The 13,729-nt window shown below is 40.1% G+C and overlaps 1 protein-coding gene across 1 annotated transcript in view; it reads right to left on the reverse strand.

Moving 5' to 3' along the window:
- Positions 1-384: 384 nt before the first annotated feature.
- GCK (glucokinase) overlaps positions 385-13,729 on the reverse strand; it is a 15,860-nt gene continuing 2,515 nt past the window's right edge. The window contains exons 2-7 of the mRNA XM_072399155.1: positions 10,255-10,417; positions 4,195-4,471; positions 3,957-4,160; positions 3,213-3,368; positions 2,637-2,656; positions 385-1,354 (exon numbers count right to left, since the gene is read on the reverse strand). Coding sequence (XP_072255256.1) covers positions 1,182-1,354; positions 2,637-2,656; positions 3,213-3,368; positions 3,957-4,160; positions 4,195-4,471; positions 10,255-10,417 — 993 coding nt within the window. The 3' untranslated portion in view covers positions 385-1,181. The remainder of the gene's footprint in view (positions 1,355-2,636; positions 2,657-3,212; positions 3,369-3,956; positions 4,161-4,194; positions 4,472-10,254; positions 10,418-13,729) is intronic.

The following is a 13,729-nucleotide window of genomic DNA, read 5'->3' on the forward strand; positions in this document are numbered from 1 at the left end:
ATATATTTTATTGAATAATATAATGTCTAAATATATATATTAGATACATCAAAGGTATACAAGACAATAATAGTGTTCAGGTAATATATGGTTGTTGTGTTACAGAGTTTGTCATTTCCCTGCAGTCATTTCCATGGGTTGATACATTGGTATCACCCATTATAACTTGCAGTCATTACTCTGAAGCTGCAATAATTCATAGAGATCGATGCATGACATCATTCCCTGGTGAGATGCTGCAAATAAAGTTTATCCATTGTCCATAGGTCTGTAGGTTTATCCATGGTCTATAGGTCCCTAGGATTATCCATTGTCCGTAGGTTTATCCATTGTCCGTAGGTCCGTAGGTTTATCTATTGTCCGTAGGTCCGTAGGCTTATACATTGTCCGTAGGGCCGTAGGTTTATCCATTGTCCGTAGGTCCCTAGGTTTATCCATGGTCTATAGGTCCCTAGGTTTATCCATGGTCTATAGGTCCCTAGGTTTATCCATGGTCCGTAGGTCCCTAGGTTTATCTATTGTCTGTAGGTCCCTAGGTTTATCTATTGTCCGTAGGTCCGTAGGTTTATCCATTGTCCGTAGGTCCGTAGGTTTATCCATTGTCCGTAGGTCCGTAGGTTTATCCATTGTCCGTAGGTCATTCCGTCGTGTCCTGACCATGCGGTACACAAAGATGAACCCACTGTAATCAATTACCTGAGAATTTCCACAGGAGGAATATTACTAAAGGAGTCAGTATTTCATACTACACAAATGGAGTCAATATACTGATCCTTTTTTCTTAATGTTTTTGAACTCTTATGAGGTAAGTTACCATTTCTTATCATTGTCTATCCAGATGACCGTTGTTGGATGCTGCAGGATTGTGAAAGGCATTCTCTGTAAATACATGTAAGATTCCACATAGTGAAGGTGGCCGTATCCGGTGGTAATTGGTGTTTGTCATTGTAGATCGGCGTTACTGGTACTGTATTGGTAGGATCAAACTATACAACGTTCTTCCGCACATATGTTGAGTGGACAGTGTGAGCAAAGCTGTGGCAGTTCTGTAGCCTTCCTTTATATATATTGGACACTTGGCTGAAGGCTCTGCCAGTATTGGCTCCGGTTAGCCGGAGACTGGGTACATCTTGGCAGTGGGTATGGAAACAGTCATCCAGGCAGACATAGCGGTCCAACGGCTAACGTCCAATAAGATAAGCCATTTTATAAGCCACCGCAGATATCAGAGCCGCTCCTCTGCCACTACCTTCCTCTGATTGGATGAAGGTGACATCACAACAAGGGGCCAACTTGTGAACTGTAGCATGAAACTTGTCCTTGAAACTGAAGAGAAAAAACAATATGGCGTCAGCTCACCAATCGGATCTGGTCTAGATGTATCATATTGAGTGAGCAGAAAGGTTTATTATTGCAGAAGGGGCAGGTGATATCCCTGACTTGTACAATGCCGGGTATCCTGGCATACCTCCAGGCACTGGCAATAGATAATCTCCTGTGGGCATGCACAGAACTTAGGCTGCATACAACGTGTTAAATTATTATTTCAGGAACCGATCTTTTATGATCCTTCCTGGTGACAAAAGAGAGATAGATGAACAAAAGCGATGTTCTATGGAGAGGGAAGTGGCACCCCCTTAGCTCCATATTTCACTTGTATTGCGGTTGTTCATTGTTGATCGCTCATGGATCCGCTTATAGATCCATGAATGACACTGGGTGACCATTGTTCACATGTCAGATTCTCACCTGAGATGAGCCCGGCCATTCCTATTGGGCAAGAATCATCAGACATGTGCGCATAGCCTCATGGCTGGCCTGGACAGTCAAGATAGTCAAAGATCTAAAAACTGTCACACTTACCTCTTCCTCACTAAAGCACAGGGGTCTCTCTACTGCACAAGTAGGCAGTTCTGACCCTGAGCGTGCCTACTCTTCCAGGTTTTATCAGTTTTACCCATCTCACCGGCCAATCAGGAGATAGACTGTTAACCATCCCTAGCTATTTAGCTGGCTCAGACTCAGCACTCAGCGTTCATGCCATGTGTCTCCACTAGTGCCAAGCCCCCTAGCTCTGCTGAGCATTTCCTCTACACCTGCTGTTTAATTCAATGCTCTCCCTGTCCAGCTCCCGTGTTTACACCTTGTTGCCCCGTCTGTTGTTTCCCAGCCAATTCCCTTGTGCTGTTCCAGTGTTCCTCTGTGTCTTTGGATATTCCTGCATCACCTGTGCCTCCTGTTGCTTCCAGTGTTCTCTGTGTTCCCTGTGTCCTGGGTGTCTATTTCCTGGGTCCCTGATATTGGACCTGGCTTGTGACCTGACGTCTCTAGCTTGCTGCCTGCCTCGATCCCGGCAGTTCTTCCGCCTAGTGATTTGGTTCTGTGTATCCTCCTGCCCACCCTGGTGTGCCCAAGGGCCGCAACCTGGCAGTAACCAGGCAACATCCTCACCACTAGAGGCTCTGGAGAAGACCTGCTTACTGTTTAGACTCTGCACCTTGGCCCTTCTCAGGGCCCACACCATGTCTGTGCAAGCCATAGCGCCCCCTAGGGGCCCCGTCTCTCAAAGTGTGACACCCTCGAAGGACAAGGTGAAGATGACAACATTCACACCAGTCCCTTCTGCAATAAACAACCTTCCTGCTCGCAGTTTTTACTATTTAAGATTGTTAGTTTTAGTTCCACTGCAATAAATTTCCAAGGATGATGCAGAGAAGTAGTTTTAGCAACTATTATAGATTGCTTTAAGAAAAAGCTGGATGATTTCTAGAAGCACAGAATATAACTGGGGATTAAGGATTTAAAGTAAAAATAACAGAGACTGCTGATCCAGGGAATATCCGATTGTCTCATGGAATCAGAAGGAAGTTTTTCCACCGTTGAAGCAAATTGTACCCGGGGTTTTTTTTTGCCTTCCTCTGGACCAAATATGTCTTATAGGGTTTTATATCTGGGATATGTTTATTTACCTAGGGGGTGAACTTTTTTTTATCTTTGTCTTTTTTTAACCAAACGATGTACCTATGTTAAGGAGCCATACATACTATATGTTCAATACACTTGCATTGCATTTTGCCCACACAAGAGAGTGGGTTGGGTTCTTCTATAATTTTGGGTTGGGTTGGGTTCTTCTATAACAAAACACTTTTGAATTGCTCCTATATTCTGGTACTAAATCAATCTGATTCATTTCCCAGGTGTGGCGTCCTTACCCTTCTATTTGAGACACAAATTGTGTTTCAAAACTTCCCCTTGTCTTCAGTTTTTCAGAGGCTTCTCCACCAAACAGCAGATTTTCATTCACCATTTTCATCAGAACCAGCCTGACCAGCTCCCCCATGTACTTCCCTCCGATCATCTTCTCATAGCTGCACCATGTAAGATAAAGGGAAAAATAAAGATTATTACAGACTTATTACAGACTGAATTTACTATCTAGCTCAGGGGTGCCCACACTCTTTTGGCTTGTGAGCTACTTTTAAAACGATCAGGTCAAAGTGATCTACCAACAATAAAAACTTGGACCTAATAAAGTTTATTTTAAAGGCAGGGCTCCACGATCTACTCCACCTGTTGGGGGCCCCTGATCTAGATGGCCCCACAGCCTCGGAGTGTTCTAATAGTCCCAATGCACATTCTATATTTTACTTGTTCCTGACGACCATCAAGGTAGCCAGTAATTCCTTTTTACATTAAAGGAACACTCAAAATCTCGACCAGTGGTGATGGAAAATATATGAGACTCATAGAAAGTTATTTTGTGGCCATCAGACCAATAAATTATCATTTTACAGCTTTATTGCTCGTTACGCTATCTAAGGGGTTCCCAGGCCAGAGCAATAATATCGGTAACAATGTCACATTTTATGTGGCCCTTGAATGGTGTTCACTGCACGGGGGCCACAAAAAAAGTAACCATTCATGGAGACAGAGAGGACAAGGTTTTGCATCCTTACAGTTGCTGACCAGGATTTAGTGAGCCTTCATCTATCACTCGATCATATTCCAGACGGAAGTCTTCCAGCTCAATGGAAGCGGTTGGCCACTCGAGGGTTGCAAGAAGCAACATATTGCGATCACAATCCACCACAAGCGCGCTGCAACTGGCTGCATTGGTTCCGCTCCCATTGAATGGAAATGGATGACCCTGCTGCAGACCGCTGTGGTCAGTTACAAGTCCGAAATTAGCTGCACTTTGGAACAAATTTGAAATCAAAGTATAGGTTACGTTCTCTAAACATGGGGTCAGTCCATGGTGATAAGTCAAGAAAGGAAAATGGCGGTAAGTATCGGTAATCAATATTATGTCTTCTCACCAGCTCTGCAGTTCCGGTCATGGCATCTTCAGGAATTGAATACATTTTGTGCTTTGTTTCTACTTTCCACTGTCCTTCCAGATCCTCTCCGACTTTCACCAGCATTACACGGAAATTGGTGCCACCGAGGTCCAATGCCAGGAAATCACCAACCTCTGAATAAAAGGGAAACGTTACAATGACAACCCCAATACAGAGCTTGGTAAGGCCAATAGATTATTAGATTATGAAAGTAGCAGGAAAATGTAATACAGAAAATCCCAACCCTTCTGTGTCATGACACCAGGACATTCAGGGCTCACTGATATGGAGAGGTAATGCAAGTTATGGCGCACTTTCATTGAAAATGTATGAACTGCCATCACATTGCAATGTAATAAACAAAGAACAAAGAGGAAATATTATAAACTGGGTCAGGTTATATTTTAAGTTTATTATTTTGATGGTTTAAATCATATTTACGTTTTTTTGAATCTTTAGTAAACCAGAAAACTTAGAATTTACACGAATAGTATAATATTTATTTGGGTTGTGAAGGTTCCCCTTGAAGTATCAGCGTGATGTGTGCCAACCCCCGGGAGAGCAATAGACACTTAGAAAAGTTTGGATTAGTTTCAAACTCAAACAAACAATCCAAATAGTTTGAAGATGCAGAAAGGAGAGTCGCAGATTTCGCAGATTGGCTTCTTCAGGGAGCGGTAACGATTGGTGTGTCCATTCAAGTAAAAGGGTCCTCTGATCACCATTGTTGTACTTATGTTTGGAATATATTTATATTTGTTTATATGTACAGAAATCAAAGCACTGATCACAACCATGCAAAATCTGATTGGCCACTTACAAATCTGGTGATATAAAGAACAAAATAATTGGCTACCATCACCACTTCTGTATAATAATACTCCTATAGCGCTAACAGGGAGAGGGGTGCAGTGCTGAAACAGCTAAAGGACTAAAAGTTGGGACTGGGATTTTTAAATGTTTGAGAGAGACCAGATAATATATTATTATTATTATTATTATTATTATTATTAATATTATTATTATTACTATCAGTGCTGGCCAGGATGAAGTATGGGGGCAATAAATCTACACACAATATACACGGAAGACGTCTCAAACTGTCTATGGCTGTAATAAAACATCAAATCTGTTTATTAAACTAATATTAAAACAGGATACAATTTAATAATATTTTAGATCATATTGGTCGCAATTGAAGGTTCAAGGTTTTGACAATTTTCAAATATTATTTATATGAATCCCAACACGTTTCGCAGGAATAACCTGCTTGTTCAGGGGAATATCACGTGTAGAGAATCACAGCCATCTTTAATGGTTTTAATTAGAGCCAGGGTAGATTAGCCTTTAGGGTAAATATCATACAACCTAAGACTGTGCTTCAGGGCAGGCTAGCTTAATACACCATCAAGGGGTAACTAGCATATATGTGTTCACATTAAGGAGTCAATAACCCATGATGGGGTATCAAAATGCCGATCATACCCTGCAACTAGTAATCCAAGTTAACCCACTTTTTTACGGTAGATTTGTTACTAATGAGCGAAGGTACAAATCCACCAATTCACTTTCTTTTCATGATTGGTTTGAAGATTTGCTCAGGGAATCTATCCTAGAAAAGGTTCTCACTTTCTAAGAGACCCCAGATGTAAAGTAAATTAAACCTAACATTCAAATCAGAATTGTAGCATTAGAAAGCAATACAGTAAATCAGAAATCCAACTCCAGCCGATACGTCTTGCCTGGAATAGGTTAGGAAGGGGTTATTATTAATTAATTATTAAACAGGTTTTATATAGCGCCAACATATTACGCAGCGCTGTACATTAAATAGGGGTTCATTGCTTTCCAGGTCTTTACAGGGAAATTTACCTTTACTTTATGTCAGGTCCCCAGGACAGGATGAGGGTAAAATCCCAACCAACATCAACACCAAGAAATGTTCATTGTGTACGCTGAGTTCATGAAAATACATTTGGTCTAAGTTTCTCCTGAAAATTCTGCGTATTTATTTCTGATATGCTTCTGTGCCTAGGCATTCTTGTCCTGTAGCGTTATAAATGTTTAATGAGATCGCTGGCTCCGCTGCCTCTGACCGCCGAGTCAAACTTTGATTATTTCGGAATTGATTTGTTAAATCTGAATAACTCCTAAAATTAAAATTTCTAAAATAAATTCATAAAAGGTAAATTTTAGACTTATAGCTGCTTTACCAAATTTTTAGGATAAAATGACTTTACCTTTTTCTTTTTGGGCCAATTCAAAATTTCAATTTGTTCCCCAATAACAGCACGAATTTCTGTTTAAATTTAAAATTTTACCATCACCTACACTGCCAAAATCTCTCGGCTTCTGTCTTTCTCATTTTAATAATAATGAATATTATTAATATTGTTATTGTTATTATTATTAATAATAAACAGGATGTATATAGCGCCAACATATTAGGCAGCTCTGTACTTTAAATAGGGGTTTCCAATGACAGACAGATACAGACAGTGATACAGGAGGAGGAGAGGACCCTGCCCCGAAGAGCTTACAATCTAGGAGGTGGGGGAAGTATCACACAGAGGGATTTGTGTATCAGGTAGGTAGGTGGGGGAGGAGCTGGGGGGGGATTTGTGTATCAGGTAGGTAGGTGGGGGAGGAGCTGTGGAGGGATTTGTGTATCAGGTAGGTAGGTGGGGGAGGAGCTGTGGGGGGATTTGTGTATCAGGTAGGTAGGTGGGGGAGGAGCTGTGGAGGGATTTGTGCAATAGGTAGGTAGGTGGGGGAGGAGCTGTGGAGGGTTTTGTGTATCAGGTAGGTAGGTTCCCTGCTCCGAGATCATCAGTTTTTTATTTTTTTAGGTTATTCTGCATTGGCCCCTATTGTCACCTTTGCAGGGGATCATCTGTTCATATCAACATGTGATTTTCAATGCTACAAGTAAGTTGAAATCATGAGAGTTCATGGGAAATGTGCTTATGGTGAATTGATTTATTTTTATTAGTTTATTCTAGATGTATCATTGCATAGGTTTCAACAAATACCTGAAGAAGCAGACGTCGTCCGTGAAACGCGTCAAATATGATTGAGATTGTAAAATGCTGAAGCCATGTCAGATTTGTCTTAATTGTTTTTAAACTTATAAAGTAAACTATTATTATATTAGTATACATATTACATATTATTATTAGTGATGTAGAATAATTATGGGTTGCAGCATACTCTTCTAATCTGATGAATATTTAGTGTTGGGTTCAGAGAGAGAGGAAGAGGCTGAAAAGCTGGATGGGCGTTAGGAGATTATTTATTATGTTAATATTTTATAAATGGAATACAGGAGACACTTGTCACCACTTTTAGAGTATATTTCCTCCAAACAGACAAATGCAGGACATGGAAAGGACAGATTCCAAGGAAAGTCCGGCCTGGGTTTGGTTCTTGAACAGTTTGCCAAACATTCTCAGAAGTTTACTGAACCGCAGCCAAATAAAGTCTATGGGGAACTTCCACTTAAAGCATTGAATGGACTGGGAGCATTTCCTCAGTGAATGTTCTCATAGGAGTGAATGTTCTCAGAATATATACATCTTGTACTGCTTATATATGCATTATATTTCAAAAACAATCAAATAAATGACAAATGACCTGACGAACACTCAGAAGAGAAGACACAACTAACGTCCTGTACAGTTTATGAAAACGTCTGGTTGGTACTTTTCTCCCAACATGACAGCTAACAATAAGCTGCATAGAGAATTCCCATAAACAATAAATAAATCAGAGATGTGATAGTTAGATTTATCATTAAAGCAGCTCATTACATGATCTATACATGCGTATACGTATGCAGTGCGGAGTGCTATCTCACCGGAGCCATCAGGTGTGGAGCGGACGTAGGTCGGCAGCATTTTGACACTTGCTTCCTCGTTGGTCTCCAGGTGAAGACCTTTCTCCATCTCCACCTGTAACCGGCTCATCAACATCTTCAAATCTTTTTCATGCAGCTTAAACTCTGACAGCATCTGCTCCACCTAGAAGTGAAAAATAAAACATTAAAATGCAAAGAAAATACAAATAACGTAATGTAAAAGGTTTCATGTAATTGCTTAAAAAAATTGCTTTATTTAAAAAACTGCCAATTGTTTTTGATACTCAGAGCTTTGGGAAATGTTATTTATTGAGGGTTTACATCTACTTTAATATAAGCAGACAGCAAACTAAAAAGAAACAATGCCGGCCATTCAAGGAATAGGAAACCTAATAGATTTTGTTTGGGAAGCCATGACAATCCTCCTATTACATGTCTGTGTAAATATCGTAAAACGTTTATTTGTGAGTGGGTGCATTCTGCTGAAATGAAGCATGATCACATAAATGGCTCCTACATATGACCTCCATGCACCCACATTTCTGGGCACCATTGGCACAGCACAGTGGGCAAACACATTGGCTAGAGGAACACCCGACCCATCACCATACCATCCCCTTATATAATAATAATAATGTATATAATACATGAAGGTCAGGAAGGTCATTGCTCCTAAAGGGGGAATTTATCAAAACTGAAGGATAGTGGATCTCAGTATTATACACACGGGAATCTCAGTATTATACACACGGCAATCTCAGTATTATACACACAGGAATCTCAGTATTACCATACCGGCCGTATAGAACTCATGGGGTGCCGAAGCAAAACTATAACAGAGCAAAATCAAAGAGGAATTTCTATAGCGATGATAACATCCCAATAATATCAGCACATAATTACCATGATTTATAAAGAGGAGATCTGTGATCCATGATGGCCGATATACAGATCACAAGGCAATGTTCTCCACCTTGATAGCAATGGGTGCCATACGGCACAATGGAGCCGGAGGTCTTTGTTTTAAACACCCTGATTGCCATCTTTGACGTGGTTTCCATTTTTGAAAAGTAGCAGGAACAGGACGTGGAACATTCTACATATAGTGATCAGTTAGTCCATTCAAGTAAAAGGGTCCTCTGATCACCATTGTTGTACTTATGTATGGAATATATTTATATTTGTTTATATGTACAGAAATCAAAGCACTGATCACAACCATGCAAAATCTGATTGGCCACTTACAAATCTGGTGATATAAAAAACAAAATAATTGGCTATCATCACCATTTCGGTATAATAATACTCCTATAGCGCTAATGGGGAGAGGGGTGCAGTGCTGACACAGCTAAAGGACTAAAAGTTGGGACTGGGATTTTTAAATGTTTGAGAGAGACCAGATAATATATTATTATTATTATTATTATTATTACTATCAGTGCTGGCCAGGATGAAGTATGGGGGCATTAAATCTACACACAATATACACAGAAGACGACTCAAACTGTCTATGGCTGTATTAAAACATCAAATCTGTTTATTAAACTAATAATAAAACAAGATACAATTTAATATTATTTTAGATCATATTGGTCGCAATTGAAGGTTCAAGGTTTTGACAATTTTCAAATCTTATTTATATGAATCCCAACACGTTTCGCAGGAATAACCTGCTTGTTCAGGGGAATATCACATGTAGAGAATCACAGCCATCTTTAATGGTTTGATGAATGTTCTCATAGGAGTGAATGTTCTCAGAATATATACATCTTGTACTGATTATATATGCATTATATTTCAAAAACAATCAAATAAATGACAAATGACCTGACGAACACTCAGAAGAGAAGACACAACTAACTTCCTGTACAGTTTATGAAAACGTCTGGCTGGTACTTTCTCCCAACATGACAGCTAACAATAAGCTGCATAGAGAATTCCCATCAACAATAAATCATGTCAAAAGTGTCACTTTGCAGAGATGTTAGATTTATCATTATACCAAGCTCATTACATGATCTATACATGCGTATACGTATGCAGTGCGGAGTGCTATCTCACCGGAGCCATCAGGTGTGGAGCGGACGTAGGTCGGCAGCATTTTGACACTTGCTTCCTCGTTGGTCTCCAGGTGAAGACCTTTCTCCATCTCCACCTGTAACCGGCTCATCAACATCTTCAAATCTTTTTCATGCAGCTTAAACTCTGACAGCATCTGCTCCACCTAGAAGTGAAAAATAAAACATTAAAATGCAAAGAAAATACAAATAACGTAATGTAAAAGGTTTCATGTAATTGCTTAAAAAAATTGCTTTATTTAAAAAACTGCCAATTGTTTTTGATACTCAGAGCTTTGGGAAATGTTATTTATTGAGGGTTTACATCTACTTTAATATAAGCAGACAGCAAACTAAAAAGAAACAATGCCGGCCATTCAAGGAATAGGAAACCTAATAGATTTTGTTTGGGAAGCCATGACAATCCTCCTATTACATGTCTGTGTAAATATCGTAAAACGTTTATTTGTGAGTGGGTGCATTCTGCTGAAATGAAGCATGATCACATAAATGGCTCCTACATATGACCTCCATGCACCCACATTTCTGGGCACCATTGGCACAGCACAGTGGGCAAACACATTGGCTAGAGGAACACCCGACCCATCACCATACCATCCCCTTATATAATAATAATAATGTATATAATACATGAAGGTCAGGAAGGTCATTGCTCCTAAAGGGGGAATTTATCAAAACTGAAGGATAGTGGAGGTGTTGCCCAAAATAAGTGAGATTAATGTATTGGCCACTACGGGACAAAATGATAAAATAATGACGTCACAATAACCCCACAGATGGGTGTTTTGAAGATTACAATCTTTTCATGTCTATGGTGTCACCTTCAATACTCATATCAAACGTCTTAAAGGAAACGAAGTCCAAAACATCTCAAAAGATAACAACCAAGCCTGCCGAGTATCAGGAAGTAGTTCTGAGTAATCTTCCAACTGAACTCCATGTCCCTATGGACCTCTTGGTTTTTAGGTCTTTGCTGGTCAAGAATCCTTCGTTTCTATTCAGGTGGAGATTCCCCCCACTTCCATCATTCATCTGTCAGTATTTTATTTGTAGGTCTACACCCCAATATTCTGCTCCATGTCAGCTTATAGGAACCAGCATTAAGTAGCTCCCGCATGAATATATGTTAAGAAAACTTCCCAACTTCTGCATTCTCAGCTGCTGATACTTTCCAACTTCTTCTGATGATAAAAAGTCCAAAGCCCTCAGTGTACATAAAATTCACCGGCCCATGCAAGCTCTTCCAGGGTCACCACCAGGGCCATTCCAATGGTCACACGCATATCCCTGAGCACCTTGACCTCCCTGAGGACCTCAAACAGTGCAGCTCAAGGTTTCGTTTGGCTGGATCGATTCATTTTCCATTTAAAATCAAAAGTACATAACTAAAGGGAACTAAACTAGGAACTATTACACTGCCTTACATATTAACTGCTGCAAGTTCTCATGCAAAACCACCAAAGCAGCATTAACAGAGAAAACATGGGAAACAACAATAAACATTTACTATAAGTAACAAAATACACTATTAAGAGATGAATACTCAGAGAATATTGTCACCCTTACCTAATCTTTAAACTTTGGGTGGGTATATTAGTTCTGTTTTCCCACCTGATTGTCCCAACGGCAGACGAATAAATATCTTAAGTGTCAGGCTACTTTAAATCCTTAATCCCCAGTTATATTCTGTGCTTCTAGAAATCATCCAGCTTTTTCTTAAAGCAATCTATAGAACTTGCTGAAACTACTTCCTGAGGGAGCCGATTCCACATTTTCACAGACCTTACAGTGAAGAATCCCTTCCTTATCCGGAGCTTAGACTTCTTTTCCTCCAGATGCAAAGAGCGCCCCCTTGTGCTTTGTAATGACATTGCAGTGATTAATGGGGAAGAGAGTTCTCTATATGGACCATTTATATATTTATACAGGGTGATCATATCCCCCCTTATACGTCTCTTCTCAAGGGAGAATAGATTCAGTTCAGCTAATCTCTCCTCATAGCGGAGCTCCTCCATTCCTTTTATTGGTTTAGTTGCCCTTCTCTGCACTCTCTCCAATCTCACAATGTCCTTTTTGTGAACTGGTGCCCAAACCTGGACTGCATATTCCAGATGTGGTGTGACCAATGCTTTGTACAGGATTATGTCTCCATCTCTGCAGTCTATTCCTCTTTTATTACAAGAAAGTACTTTACTAGCTTTAGATATTGCAGCTTGGCATTGCATGCTGTTATTAAGTCTATGATCTACCAGAACCCCCAGATCCGTCTCCATTTCTGACTCCCCCAAATGTATTCCCCCTAGACAGTATGAACATGCATGTTGTTACCCCCAAGTGCATAACTTTACATTTATCTTCATTAATTGCCACTTGGTTACCCTTTATTCTTTTGTTCTGAAATAACTGTAACAGTAAAATATTTGAGACCTTTCATCTTGAACTCCTATCAGACTTACCTGTTGATCACAGATTTTGGTGCCCAATCAATGCTGGATAAACGTTGATGTGGTGCAGTATATGCAGTATAATGCAGTATATGCAATGCATGAGGTCATCTTCATAAATCTGCACCCTCACCGGCTCTGAAAATGTTGTCTCCTTTTGTTGTTACCTCTATAAAAGGGTTTGCTGAATGGAATGCCTAAAATAGTAGAAAGATAGTCCCCCCCCCCCCCATATTCTGGAGATTTCGGCAAAGTTATTGCCCTTGGCAACAGCTTCCCTGGTACATTTGCTGAGTCTTCTAACTTCTTTACTGTCTTCAGATTCAGGTAATCGCAGATAAATGACATGTAACCAAAGTACTATCAACGGAACCAGATGGTAGAGAGGAGATGTGCCAATTGGACCAATACAGCGACCAGCAAGGGGGAACCTGGACAGTGCCAACTGCACCACTTAGAGATAAATCTATTTCCTGGGTGGGTAAACTGTTAAAAGCAATAAAACCAACATTTAAGTTTTGGGTCAATTTCGCCTGGTAGAATGACCTGGCAGATTTCCATGGGTCTCCTCCAGCAATAGGATGTTCAATGTAGAACATAGAAGTACAAATGAGTTCCCCCGCCGCAGAAATATCACAGATTGGCAGATTGTGTCTGTATTGTGCAGGTAAACCATAAGCATTTACTGAGAAGCTTGAATGTTCTGCCAAAAACCTGGAACAGTCCTATACTGTACTATGCAGGAGCTGAATGATAAAATAAAACATTGTAGACATTGTTACAGCTTTGTGTGCAAAAAAAAGTCTGGGGTCCTCAGACTTTTACAGTTCTCTAGAGAAACGGGACAGTGACAAGGAATGGTGCCCCAAAGGCCATTTGTGGATAAATAAATGGCCTCATCACTAGGACTGTGCACTGTGGCAAACAGGAGTACAACATACCCCAGGTTTTGTAAGCAGATGGAGATTAGTATAGTTCTGCACCTAAGATTATTAAGAGGAGGAATCATGCCCC

The sequence above is a fragment of the Pyxicephalus adspersus genome, chromosome 2, assembly GCF_032062135.1.
Source record: "Pyxicephalus adspersus chromosome 2, UCB_Pads_2.0, whole genome shotgun sequence".
NCBI classification, from domain to species: domain Eukaryota; kingdom Metazoa; phylum Chordata; class Amphibia; order Anura; family Pyxicephalidae; genus Pyxicephalus; species Pyxicephalus adspersus.